At 45.5% G+C, this 13,968-nt stretch overlaps 1 protein-coding gene, 1 long non-coding RNA gene and 1 other non-coding gene across 3 annotated transcripts in view; all 3 read right to left on the bottom strand.

The window, feature by feature from the left end:
- prdm11 (PR domain containing 11) overlaps nt 1-1,261 on the bottom strand; it is an 8,273-nt gene extending 7,012 nt beyond the window's left edge. Inside the window, exons 1-3 of the mRNA XM_037683120.1 lie at nt 1,250-1,261; nt 875-1,202; nt 498-797 (exon numbers count right to left, since the gene is read on the bottom strand). Coding sequence (XP_037539048.1) covers nt 498-797; nt 875-1,202; nt 1,250-1,261 — 640 coding nt within the window. The remainder of the gene's footprint in view (nt 1-497; nt 798-874; nt 1,203-1,249) is intronic.
- An 87-nt stretch (nt 1,262-1,348) lies between these two features.
- LOC119415486 lies at nt 1,349-2,153 on the bottom strand. The gene is made up of 3 exons (XR_005187057.1): nt 2,133-2,153; nt 1,572-1,679; nt 1,349-1,487 (listed from the first exon to the last, which is right to left on the bottom strand). It is a non-coding gene; the product is annotated as an uncharacterized LOC119415486 (long non-coding RNA).
- A 1,782-nt stretch (nt 2,154-3,935) lies between these two features.
- On the bottom strand, nt 3,936-4,007 carry trnam-cau. Its single transcript has one exon. It is a non-coding gene; the product is annotated as a tRNA-Met (tRNA).
- Nucleotides 4,008-13,968: the final 9,961 nt, after the last annotated feature.

Raw genomic sequence — 13,968 nt, 5'->3', positions numbered from 1 at the left:
TGTCTCTGTGATGGACTCGGGACCTGTCCAGATGTCTCTGTGATGGACTCGGGACCTGTCCAGGTGTCTCTGTGATGGACTCGGGACCTGTCCAGGTGTCCCCCACCTCATTGTGACTTGAAAAGATGAAGCGGGTAAAGAAAATGGACAAATAGATAAAAAGTATAACTGTCAAATTAGCGGTCACACAACAGGAAGTGATGACACGTGGTCACATGACTGAATGTAAAAGAGTCAGGTGACCTCAGGAGATCAATCAGGACTTTAGTTTTTAGTTCTACAAGGAACCAAACCACCTCTTCTCTGGACAGTTTGGTTCTGACTGATCCAATAAGGTCAAAGTTCAGGAAACACATTTCTGTCCAACTTTTCTCACTTTCTGACAAACGTCAACTTTTTTACCGTTTTTCTTTTCTAACTCAGATTATCTGAACCCGTGTCCAAGTTGAGCCCGGTTAAGACACCAGAACCTGAACTGGCCCAGTTCCGCTTCATACTGTCCAGATGAAAAATGCTTTTGCTGTGCTTCATCAGGCTGGACTTGAAAAAAACGTTGGATCCTTTGACTAGGCGGTGGTTCCGGTGGGCTCTGTTGGCGTAAACCCGACACACCTGGCACCACATGACGTTCCGGGATGGCGAGTACCGGAGGAACTTGAACGTGTCTAACCACTCCCACCTGAAACGGGGGCGGGGGCAACCTGGCACCGAGGCTGCGTTGGATGGAGCCATCTCTGAGTCCAGAACCACGTTGTGGTCATCGACCCGCACCTCGCCAGGTGAGAGACGACCTGTCCCTGTGAGGACAGAACACGGGTTCATCAGAACAGAAAATACAGAGAGACGTTCAGAACAGATCAGAACACAGACTTACGGTCACAAGCCTCCCTCTCTTCTTTGGAACTCTGCTGATCCTGGTTCTGGTCCAGCTGGGTCAAAGTTAGCGAAGCCTCCAAACTCTCATGGTACCGTTTGCTGGTGAGCTGAAACAGCTGGTGTTCCAAGTCCCGAATCCTCCACAGCAGCTGGAAACAGTTCCTGCAGGACGCGGACTCTTTACGGGTCAGCCGTCCTCCGATCAGAGGCAGGAGCTTAAAGTCCAGCTCCACTTTGCTCTTGGTGGATGAAGACCAGTTCTTGGACTGAGCTCTGGACTGGATGGAGGCCTCCAAGGACGATTCCAGAGCGTTCCTGAAGAAGTCCTGGAACACCAGTGAAGGTCAGTAAAAGCCCAGAAGAACCAGAGGACGGTTCTGTCCATGATGGGTTTGAACAGATTCAAGCATCGTTGGACTGTTTTCACCCAAATGAAAAATAAATTTCTGTGAGGCGTACTCTGAAGCTGGTCCTGGTCTCAGCGGGTCGGCTGTTTGGTTCTCCTGGGTTCTGTTGATAGATGTTGGGTTTTCCCTGCAGAAGAGTCTGCAGAGCAGTTTTTACTTCCTTCCAAGGAGGTGGCGCTGGTCTCCTGAGATCCAAACCACAATCTGAACCCAAACAGAGGAGGTCACTGAAGAGCGTCACACCTGAACTTAACCTGAAAAATATTAAGATCAAACATTACCACCCACCGTCCTCGTGTCTGCGTTTCTTTTTTCTGGACTTTTCTTCATGGTGACCAAGGTGTAGAGACGGAACCCAGTCTGGATCCAAGTCCAGCATCTCAAAAGCTGGTTTTCCTGTAAAAATGCACAATGTTTTGTTTATTTCTGGAGTCTGACACGATTCTGCAGCCTGCACGAGATGGTACTGTGCAAAACCTGCAGATACGACGCACAGAAACAAAATGTTTCTCTTTGGAGAAAGTTCATATTTATAGTAATATTGTCAGGTCTTGATTCATTTAAAACATTGAAAGTTTTATTTTTAAACAAACTAAATCAAAAATGACATTAGCAAGAAACAAACAAGTTAACATAAGAAAAATAAACTGAGTTAAACCGCGGTTATTATTGACCTGTGTTTAAATTTGGGAGTAGCACTGAGCAATATGGCGGCAGCTTCACGTATCTAAACAGTAGTGAGCCGCGGAAGCAGAATTTGAGAGTGCCGCGAAGACTTTTTTCATAAACTCCACAGTAATGCAAGACCTTCTTTATTTTGAATTATTTGCAGAAGCACTTTCTCCTCACCGGAGTAGAAATGACGGGAGCAGACTCTAAAGAAGGACGGGACGCGGATGAATGTGATGTCGCTGCGGCCGACTGCAGCCACCCACGCAGCTCTCCTCCGCCTCGTCAGCTCCGACACGAAGTCGCCTTCGTTCGTTCTCCAGGCGGGGAAACAGTGGAAGGTCAGTCCGGTCTGAAGCTTCCTGCCGAGGAGGTCGTGAGAGCTGCTCTCGCAGTTCTTCACGCAACACTTGCTGCTCCCCATGATGAACTGGGCTCACCGGAAATCATCCACAACTTGGAGGACCCGATCTGTTTCCGGTTTCATGGTGAAGCGTTACTGTATGTCCTTAATCGGTATCCGTACCTAGCTGTCGTCAAAAACAAAGTACAAGTCTCGACTCCCGCCTTTCTTTAAAAAACCTACTGTATAAGTATTTTACAGGATCCTGACTGCCATCTTTCTGCTATCTTCTAGGTTTTGGATTTCTTTTCATTCAAGCTTTATTTATACTATACAGGTTAATTCCATTGAGCCTCGGGGACTCATTTACAAGCGAGAAACCTGCTTTAACAAAGAGTGATGACAACAGTAGACAACAATAAAAAGCATACAGAGAAGAACAAATTTAAAGAAAATGGTATTAAAAAAACGAAACAAAAACAGCTGGGTTGAAGCGATGTAGAATACTAAAAACAGGAACATGTCTGCATTGGTTTTTGCTAAGGACTTGGCAGATGTTTGAGAGGTCAAGGTTCTTGCTGTTATTTTTTTGTTGCAGCAAATGTTTTTTTTCCCTTCATGTGTTATTTTCTACTTTTCTTTAGCTCGTTATATTGTGAATGTATTCCTAAAGTATATAGATGAGTAAATTTCCCTTAAAACCTTAACATTTTATTCTCTGGTTCATGGTGGTGCAGTGGTTAGAGCTGTTACGTCTCAGGAAGAAAGTCACAGGTTCACTTCCCGGTCTTTCAATGAGAAGTTTACATGTTCTCCCGAGTATACTCGTTTCCTCCCACAAACTGACCAGTCCAGGTGGCCCTGTCAAGGATGGAGACCTGTACAGGTGTCCTTTGTCCCCTGCACAGTGTTTGCTGTTAAGGAGAAGTGGGTAAAGACAAAGGACGGATTGGTTCTTTGGTTCAATCCCTCACTTCCTGTTCCTTCCTGTCTTCTTGGATCGTTCAGTTTCTGTTTGCTCTTCTGACTTTGATCAGTGTTGTGTTGGTTTAGCTCCAGAGCTTCTGGTGTTGGTTGTTTCTGTGTAGCGGTTCAGATGGACCAGACAGATGAACCATAAAACCCTTCTGAAGGGCCTGGAGCCGGACCATCAGAGGACTACCAGACCAACGTTCTGGCTGTGGGGTGGAGACACTTCTCCATCAGCTGAGGACTGTATGCTGAATCACAACCAGAAGAACAAAGTTCTCAAATTCATTTGGGTTTGACGATTTCTTTGTTTGTTTGCCGCCTGAGCCACAGATTATTTGTAATCAAGCGACGCAGACCTTCTGAGCTTTGATTAGAGCATCATTTTCCAGAGATCTCTCAGTATTTATTTGACTTTTAGGCATAAATCCTCGAGGGGTCACACCAGACCAGATGTCTCTCCAGGTACGTAAATGCAGGAACCAGGTTCTGGAACTCTCCAGACTTTGTGTACAATGTGGATCTGTGGGGCAAAAAGATTTTTATAAAGTAAAAAATTTATGTTTTTTTCGAATTGAAAACAGAATCCACGTTTTTTTTGGCCAAGAAATCAAAATAATTATTTTTCTTATGACATTTAATTAAAATTTTATGGTTCAAACAAAAAAGGTTAGCAGAGGATGGTTTCGATCCATCGACCTCTGGGTTATGGGCCCAGCACGCTTCCGCTGCGCCACTCTGCTGTGTCGTGTTGAACGTAGCAATTTGATTTAAAGACATTGACACGGTGATATATTACGTGATTATTTTTAACATTACCTAGATTCATTTACATATAAAGTAGTAAACTATTGCATATTATATAAAAAATAAAACAGTGAACGAGAAAAACAAAGTAGAAAAGAACGTCAAAAATTCTCGCGGGATTACAAGAGATCGCGTAAATCTCGCGAGACTACGGGAGAACACGTATTCCGTTATTTCTGAACGTTTATGAATAGCCGGCGGGCGATAGGCAAAGTTTTTAGGAAATGAGCTTTATTTACTTTTATTAGAAACACATCCCTCAATAAAATCTCGTTTTACATGTTTATAATTATAATGTCAAGTATTCTCATCATGAAACTGAGACCATCATGTGACTTTTTAATAATTTGATCATGGCTGTCCAGATGTAATCTACTAAAATACCTACTGTAATCTATTACTACTTGAGGTGGTGGATATGAAGAATCCAGAGCCCATCCTGGCCTGAACCAGAACTTAATCTCAATATTTTACCAAAAATTAAACTATAATCTATAAAAAAAACTATAATCTATAAACCATGTAAAAACCAGAGTCCTAGCAGCTTTAGAACCCTCAGCTGTTCTCTGTAGGACTCGGTCTCTCTGATGGTTTTGGAGGAGTTTTGGACCACTCTTCTCTCAATCGTTGAGGTTTTCACTCAGCTCTCTGAAGGTCCGCTACACTGGTTCAGTCGGGTAGAGGTTCTGGACACTGACTGGTCCTTGGTTCGGTTCGTTTTGACCCCGTTCTGTTGTAGATCAGCTGCTGTGTTTGGGATCATGGTCCTGTTGGACCCAGTTTGGTCCAAGCTTCAGTTGTCAAACAGTCTCACATTAATAAAAAGTCAAAATTAGTAAGACAGTAGCTAAAATACAACTCCAAAAAAACAGCAGCTAAAAGCTAAACTGTCGCTCAAATCGGTTCTTCTCATTCTGAGCATTTCATTGTGCTGTTAACCTTGTGTTAACCTTGCATATGACAAATAAACACAACTGGAATAGCTAAAATGAGCAAAACTGAAGCTTAAATGTCAGTAAAAAAAAACAGCTGTAAGCTAAGATTTGCTAAACTCACTAAAACCTAAAATTAGCAACATCATAAATGAAAGTTAAACCCAACAGAACAGCAGCTAAAAGCTAAACAAATGTCATCAGGTCTCGGGGCAGCTTGAGCAAGGAGGTCCAGACATCTCTCTCCACAGCCACCTCCTCCCTCCAGGACTCCAAGGTGTCCCCAGACCAGCTGAGAGACACCCAGCGTGTCCTCCCAGTTCAGGACTATGGCCTCAGATTTGGAGGCGCTGATCTTCATCCTTAATTTGTAAATAAAGTGAAATAATTTAAAAACAGCACCAAGAGGACAAAGTTAACAACAAGTGAAAACGTTCGAATGAAAAAACAGCTGGACATAAAACTCAGAACAAAGTCGGGAGACGTTGTGCTTTTCACAATTTATTAACAAAATGATAAAATAAATAAATACAAATTGATCAAATGCTCCTAATATCAACTCCTCCCCTTGATCCCTACAGTATTTCCTAAACACTGCATACAAAGAATTCATCACAGAAGAGGCTCAATACAGAGGTAAGAATCCCACCAGACCAGTCACAATGTCAGGCCAACAGAAGACACATCTGGAACAGAAGTCAAAAAATAAACACATTCCTTTCCAAAATCATTATGAAAAAATACAAACAATTATACAAATATTCAGATTGTGTAATTACCAATTTACACATTATTCAGCACACCAGGTGAACGTGTTTCTTTATTCATATCGCTACAATGCATCTCACCAAATGGAAGATAGAAAAAAAAGACTTTTGCGTTTTTTTGTAATTGTTATTTTTTAGATTTTTTGCACTCAACCCCCCCACCCCCCACCCCGATGGAATCAGCTGTGGATGAGGTTCGAAGCTGCGGGCATACGATCGGATCCGGACAGGATGAGCGGGAACGACGTGTGAACATCATGAACCGACAGAATACTAGAAGGCCACAATCATGACTTGATCGCTTTAAAACTGAAGGATGAAAAGCAAACTGCCCCACAGGAACCACCCACGAGCAGAGCGGCGGCGTTTCCAACGCTCCTCGAATGCAGCATGGTCGCAGGGTGATATGCGGCGCCGAGGCTTCCAAACAAATGTAGTGTTCTTTGGATAAGTTTGCTTTCGGACCTCGACGATTGAACATTTTCAAATTCCCGGGTCCCTCGCCGCCCGCCTGCACGAGTTCAAGCTAAAAGCTCAGCTAAAAGGAGCCAAAACCACCGACCCGCTGAGCCCAGGGGGTGAAACCACCGACCCGCTGAGCCCAGGGGGTGAAACCACTGACCCGCTGAGCCCAGGGCGTGAAACCACCGACCCGCTGAGCCCAGGGGGTGAAACCACCGACCCGCTGAGCCCAGACGGTGCTAATGCTCGTAAAACAAAATCCCAAAAGAGGCTCAACAATCGGGTTTTAGTCCTGCTTTTTTTTTGGATCGTGGAGGTTCTGCGCCCTCAGAGCCGCCCAGAAAACAACAAGATGTTTCCTCACGTCAACGTGCACGCTGCGCACATTCAGCATCAGATGCCAGGATGTTCAAAGGAAAAAAGGTGACTTGAGTTTGACATAAAAACAACAGAAACAAATGCATATTTAAAAAAAGTCCACAAAATCTGGTATAAAAACTTGCATAAAAAGGCGAGTGCACAGATGTTGCTCTTTATGTTTGTTCTGATGAAACGCGCTCCGATGACCCGATTAACCAACTCATCCCTCTGAAACAGAACCACAGACAGGAAGATGAAAGGGTTGGGATTTTCAAAATAAAACCAGCTCCTGACTGATAAGACTCCGATGATAATACTGATCAAACTAAAAGTGCATCGCAAATGGATCAGAGCCAGACCCCCCCCCCCCCCCCCCCAAATAAATATAAACGGTTCACCACAGGAAATAAACACATTTAAGGCAACTTCTAGAAAAAACAACAGAACACTATCTGGTCGAGTCAAAGGGCTTCGGATGAAATGTAGCTGAACTTGCGCCGAGGCGCGGCGGGCGGGTTCTATCTGGAGGGTCCGAAAGGTTCTACGAGTCACAGTGCAAGTCAAGAGACAAATATTATCTGCTGTTTGAAGAAAAGGCACTCGAGGTACCTACTGTACAGAGGGAAAGTCTGGTCTGCATGAGGACGTGCTCCAGCTCTCGGAGAGGAACCGGACCAAGACCAGATCGGCTCAGAACGACGACATCGATATCATCATCATCATCATGATCCGCGCCGAGGACGCAGCAGATGGAGAAAACAAACGATATCTCTAAATGAAAGTGGGACACTATGAACACAACTCTGGTTCCTTCAATCCATCTGTTTGAACGGACCAAACCAAAAAAACTGGATCACACAAACAAGCCTGGGACTCTCTGAATGAAGGCAGTTTTTACAGCTGATCCGGGGTCAGATATGCTGCTGAGACAACGGTCCTCGTGATATGAAGTTAAATAAAGACACTGACTTCATCTGGCGTCACCCATTGCTGTGCCCCCCCAAAAATCGCCCCCACAAGCAGAGGTTCACTCTGAAACAGAAACAGATGTTTGCAGTAATATCTGACTGGGCTGCAGCTGCTGGAGGCCAGTACGCGACTCAATAGACTCAAAACTGGGAGGAAAATCGTTCAACGGTGTGTTCTCCACCAGAGTTCCGACCGAGCGGACGGTGTTTGAAAATCACGGCAGATTTTTGGTTTTGAACGGTTTTGTAGCTCTCGCACATTATTATATTACCAACGGCAAACACTACAAAAGACAACGGTCGTAAATGGGGAGGAAGTGGTATAATATGAGTTTAATCATTTGTGTCGTCATTGCGTTCTAATTTATTTACTGTTTGAGCCGTTGACCCGATGAGATTTGGGGGGTCACAAGTTGTTTTTGTGTTATTTTGGGGTTCAGAAGGACAGCACTGGATGGACCAGTTTTGTTAACAGATAATTATCAGTGTGGTTTTCCAGAACTGGACATTTGAGCTGTGACCTTTGATGCTCTGAGAGCTCCTGCAGGAGTCAAAAAACAGAAAAGGCTCTAATTTATAATAAAATAAAATAAATCGAGGCGGGTTTAAGTCTCGGGCTGCAACGATTAGTCAACGTAATCAAGGAAACTAAAATGTCAACAGGTCGCACACAGAGCTTTTAATAATCAACTACGATCATTAAAAAAATAAAAACTTTGATAACGGAGCTTCAGATCTCGGTTAAAACGGGAACAAGGAAAAGATGTAAAAACTGGAGTCAGCTCAAAATAATCGTTGACGAATCGAGAAACAAAATGGATCAAATTATTCATTAGTTGATTTATTCCAGACGTTCGCAAAAACTCTGCAGCTATTTTGTGAGAAAATCTGTTGCACATATATATTTTTTTTAAATTCTAGCGAAAAGACCGCGGACCTCTGAGACCCGGGAGAAAACTGAGAACCCTGCACACGTTTGGAGACTCCGTCACCAACGAGCCTCTAACAGTCGAGCCCTGTGAGATACTGGCAGATGACAATCCCGAGGTTCTCCTCTGGGGACCGGCTGACGTTTGAGTCTGGACCAAAGTTCTGGATTGATGCTAAAAATAAACCCGATTAAAAACACTTACAGCTCTGAAATCCTCCCTCTGACCGGAGCGGTAAACACAACGTTAGAAAACTACAGCACAGCCGGAGGCACCGTTAATGAGCTGACCCGGACTACAAGATCCCAGAACACGGTTCACTGGACTCATCCCACCTCTGGTCTGACTATGATGGGACTCGAGTCTCGGTGTCAGACAGAGGTTTGGTTTCCCTCTGAGGACATTATTGGCAACGTGGGGACAAGTCACATGACAACAAACAGATGCATACTTGAATTTCCCGTACAAAAAGCTCTTCAGCACGTCTTTGTAATGCAGCAAGCTTGTGCTTTAATCTCAGGTTTGTTGTTAAGATCCACAACAAATCCCTCCGTTTAAGGACAGAAACAAGTTCCTGTTACTGTTTGATCAGCTCTCCCGTCTCAATCTGGGAACGTCCAATTTTCTGGATCTGCACGCGACGGCGCCAACGGTTTGACCTTTGATCGGTGAGTGAACAAGTCCCTGATGAGTTTGGATACAACACCGTTTTGGCAGTTCAGAATTCAAGAGAAGCGTTGGGGAAAAAAAGAGGACTTGTTTTGTGTCGATGCCAGTCCAGCAGGTTCAGGAAAAGAAAGCACTTGTTCTGAAAACTAGGAAGACCTGAATATCTTTTCTCGTAAAAAAAAAAACCGAACACAGCCCAGATAGAGTTTGTGAGAGTTGACTTTGCAATATTGCAGTTTCACATTTAGTGCTCACAGTTGACACACGAATGAAATCTCAATCACTACACTTGACCGACACCACTGAACACGTCTGTTAGGCTACCGCGCCTGTTCCGCCTCGTCCCCGGACCTGCCGGGCCCAACGTTCAGTGTCCTCACAGCCTGCGCTCCAGGACATGGGGGGTCGGGGGAGTTCGGATGAGTCTGCCTCAAGGTGTCAGTGTGCTTCGAAGGAGCAGCGTGGAGGAGCTTCAGCCTCGGAGACAAAGACGTGTTTGGAGGTACAGGGTTAAATCTGAGCTCTTCCTCCTGATCTTTGATAAAAACAGAACTTTCCCTGTTCTGGATCTAGAGTTAAAGTTACATCTGTAAAAAATCCTGTTTGATTTTTCCAACAGTCCTCCCTCATCGGGCTGCGACTGAGGAAGATTCAAAGACTCGACCAAGTGACCAAATCTAACTGTTGAAAACTGACGCCTGTTTTTACACGTTCAGCTTCTAAAACTGTATTGTTGGCCACGCACATTATTTTGTTGCCCACCTCCGCCCCACATTTATGATTTAATCCACCGGAGAACACTTGTGTGTTGAAGACGGGTGGACTTAGACCCGACTTTAATAAATATTTATCATCCAAATGGTTTACGGGGTTCTTGGTCCTGTTAAAGCGTTCTGATAGCACCAATACCACTCAACAGCTGCGGGACGTTCTCCTCTCCCTTGAGTAGTCAGGTGGTAGATGAGCGATAGGACAAAGCTGCAGTCTGTCAGTTTCAGTCCGGCTTCGTTTGAGGAGTTAACACAAAACAAACTCTGATTTAAAATAGATAAAAATGTAACAGCATTTATTATTTCTCAGGATCGACAAGTACTCAAATGGAAGTACCTGGAGTTGTGTTTGAAACGTGGCATCAGCGCGAGAAAATTTAATGAGGACTGAGCCTAACCGGAGGAAGCAGAACCTCAGAGAACGTTTTGGACATGGCGGCGCCAACAGGCGCAGCTCGGTGAGATTCCTCCGTAAAATGCTCAACGAAGTGACTGAAGTTACGGCCACGTTTTGTTTCTACCGTCTGTAAAATAAACTTTTTGTTTTTTTTTAGATGATTTTGTTCGAAGCACACTGAAGCCTTTCACCAGGTTGGTTCTGTCGTTGGACCTTCAGACCGGGAATAAAAGTTCTGTTTTTTTTAAAGTGGTGACCTGTTTGGACTGATGGAGACTTTGGTTCAGGGTGAGATCAGAACGTTGGTTCCTTCGGGTCTGACAGGACGAGAACGCCAACAGGTTCTCTTTTTAGTACACAAACTATTACAACACTGCTTCTTGGACCAGTTACCCCTGAAAGATGTTTGGTTCCGTGTTCTCGGGTATCTTTGGACCCGCCCCACAACAGAACACAGGGGCCCCTGTAACAGGCACACACCGGTGTGATGATGAGTTAAATCTCCCTTTGAGCGTCCCACCATGACGTCTATCACTAATTGGCATGATGACACGGGTACGAAGGCGTCCTGACGCCCGGCTCGGTGGGCGGAACAGTTTCCCAGAGTCAAGTGACATGGGCTGTACATCTACCATTGACACAGTCTGACAATACGATGCAAACAAACAACATTTATACAAATTGGCAACTTCAGGGCACCTAAAGGTGCAAGCAAAGTCTTTTTTTGTAATATATATGTTTGAATTCCCGCAGCTGAAGAGACCAAACGTTACTTTTTATCGTCCAAACTGCAGACGAGAGCTGGCAAACGATGCTGGGAGGGTTCTGAGGTTTTACTGTTGTTGCTGCTGTCGTTCATCTCCTCCGCCGCCGTCTCTGCAGGGCTGACAGCAGCAATCTTGTTCTCAGAGTTGGAGGTGGGGTTGGCGGCGCAGCCTCCTGTGGGGCAGCGCTCGGCGCCCGTTAGCTCGGAGCCCACGGGCTCGGCCGTACCGTTGGTGGTGGTGATGGGAACATCAGCCAGCGGAGCCACTTCAGTCTCAGGCTTGGACTGGACCTCCACATGAAGACCGGTCTCTGCCTGACCCCCGACCCCAGGCTCTACCTTACCCCCAGCCCCGACCCCGGGGCAGTTAGTCAGGATCGTACTATTGAGCTGACAGTTGGCGTCTCCTCCCGTCTGCTCCTCCTGTTTGCTGCTGACCGAGGAGCCACCGCCTGCCTTCAGCTTCTCCACAGAGTTGATTTCAGGAGCAGATTCAGAGCCGACCTGAGGACCGACCTGAGGACCGACCTGGACCCGAACGACCTTCCCGTCCGTCTCTGCCAGAGCCTGGTTGAAGTTGAAGGCTTGAATGAGGCGAATCAGGTGTTTCACTTTGTCCAGCGAGAGCTGCATCTCCTTCTGACGAGCCAAGATGGTGTTTTTGGTCTCCATGCATTTCTGATAAAAATGAAATAAAATCAATGTCGGCTTTAAAACAATACATCTTAATTTATTTTTAACATTTAAAACAGCCGGAGTTGATCGAAGGGCTGCACACTTCAAATGAGCCTGTGATGAGGTGGTTCAGACTGTTTTTTGATTAATTCTTGTAAACTTTATGAAATCTCACAAGATCCACATTCTGAGGATGACTCTCAGTTACTACCACACGTATTTTTAGCTCAGTATCTGTAAGAATGACTGAGTCACAGCCAACGTAGCATCTGCTAAAGTTGATGAACTGTGGCGGCCATCTTGAATCAAGAAGACAAAGTGAATCAGTTGTAGACGTGCATTCAATGATTATTCTCTAGGAGTGGTCCAGCGGTTCGTGAAATATTTTGCTAACATTACAGAAAACCACACAGACACTTTTTGGGGCAATAAATATAAAGTTAGTAAAAAAAATAATTCCTTCCTTATTGCTTCAACAAGAATTCAAGTAAATAAAACCATTGGAGACTGGACTTTAATCTGACACGTCTTCAGGTTTCGTCCTCTCCCTGAGACAACTTCTTTTTGTCCTCACCGTTATGGAGTTACTGAGCTGTTTGACCCTCTGCTCCAGCTGTTCGCGCTCCACCTTCAGCTCTGAACTCCACTTCATCAGCTTCTGCTTCTCCTCTTCTTTCGCTAAAAGACAAAACCGGACAGAACCTCAGTCACTCTGTCCTCCTTTGTATTGCAGGGACGTTGGGACAGAAAGGAAAATATTCTGCTGTCACCTTCTTTGTACGCGATGTAAGAGTGAACGATGGCCAGCGTGCCGGGCCAGGGGATGGCCTCTTCTTTTTTTAAGATCTGAAGAGAGAAGCTCAGAGGTGTCACACAGACTGAGACTCTGAAGAGACTTACAGAAGTCGGGTTTAGCCGCCACGCTGCGGTGGGACTGATAGGGGACAGGAAATGGAGTGGATGGATGTGAGATGTTAATCCTAACTGACACAATGGATGAGACATAAGCACAAAAAAAAAACATTTCTGAATCATGTGTCTGCTTACAAAGGACTGAACAGTCGTACAGCTGCAGTTTCTAGAGTTAAACACAGCTAGAAGTTCCCCCTGACTCTGGATCAGTCTCAGCTGCTGCAGTTACCTGATCTTGACATTTTGGACAGATCCACATGCCTTTAGGAATGGTTTTCAGGGGGGGGTCCAGGCAGTCCAGGTGATAAACACGAGAACACGTGTCGCACATGAGCAACTGGCCACTGCGCCTGCACACTGTGCAGAAATCCTCGTGGATGTCTCCCTGCGAGGAAGAATTGGACCAAATCAGTTTCCCTGCCCAACTGAGCCCTGCCCACCCTGAACGAGATGGGCCAAGGCGAGCGGGGGGAGGGGGAACTGTGATCAGGTTTATTAATCAGCTGGTTTTAGAGCTCCAATGGATGTGTGTGTGTGTTAGCATGTGTGTGAGTTACTGATGAACGCTGTTCACTTTGTAAGAGTCAGGACTAACACATGGACACAACAAACTCATGGACGTGTGTGTGGATGAGTGACAGCGCTGCTGGGCCAAGAGGACCGTGTGTGACGGGCTGTCCGTCTCCCCCATCATTACTTACATCCCCAGAGCTAGGGCTGGGCAGGGGGAGGGGACGGACGGGGCTGGTGGGGGAGGTCGGGGTGAGGCTGCCCAGCTCCGAGACGCTGCTGTATTTGGGTGGGCGACCTGGGTGAAATGAGACAGACGACAAAGACGGAAAACAGAAAAAAAAAAAAAAAAAAGATGGAGGGGGGAGAAGACAAAAACAAACAGTCTGAATGACATACCTTTGAAAGGGAGTCTTCGTTGGCTAGCATGAGTCAGGGAGCAGTGAGGAAGAGGAGGAGTCAGAAGCACAGACAGCAGTGTTAGTGCAGCAGACTAAAGCTGGAGGTCAGAGGTCAACACACCTCAGGCACCTGCTCAGGTGTCACACACACACGGTTAGTTTGTCTTTTAACTCAGTCTGCAGAGGGAAATCCCTCTGATTGGCTGTTTGGTGGTACCAGGTTCTGATCAGTCAGGTTGGGGTCTTAACTTTGACAAATTAGCTGACATTCTTGATCAAACAAACCAGAGAGAAACCAACATTCAGACATGAGGCCGTTTTTACATTTCAGTCTATAAGAAATGTTAAAACGAGAAGAAATCCTCTGAAAGGAGCCTCT

Source organism: Nematolebias whitei, chromosome 10 (assembly GCF_014905685.2).
Source record: "Nematolebias whitei isolate Nwh7 chromosome 10, NemWhi1, whole genome shotgun sequence".
Classification (NCBI taxonomy): Eukaryota; Metazoa; Chordata; class Actinopteri; order Cyprinodontiformes; family Rivulidae; genus Nematolebias; species Nematolebias whitei.
This window is presented reverse-complemented; position numbering and strand designations above follow the sequence as displayed.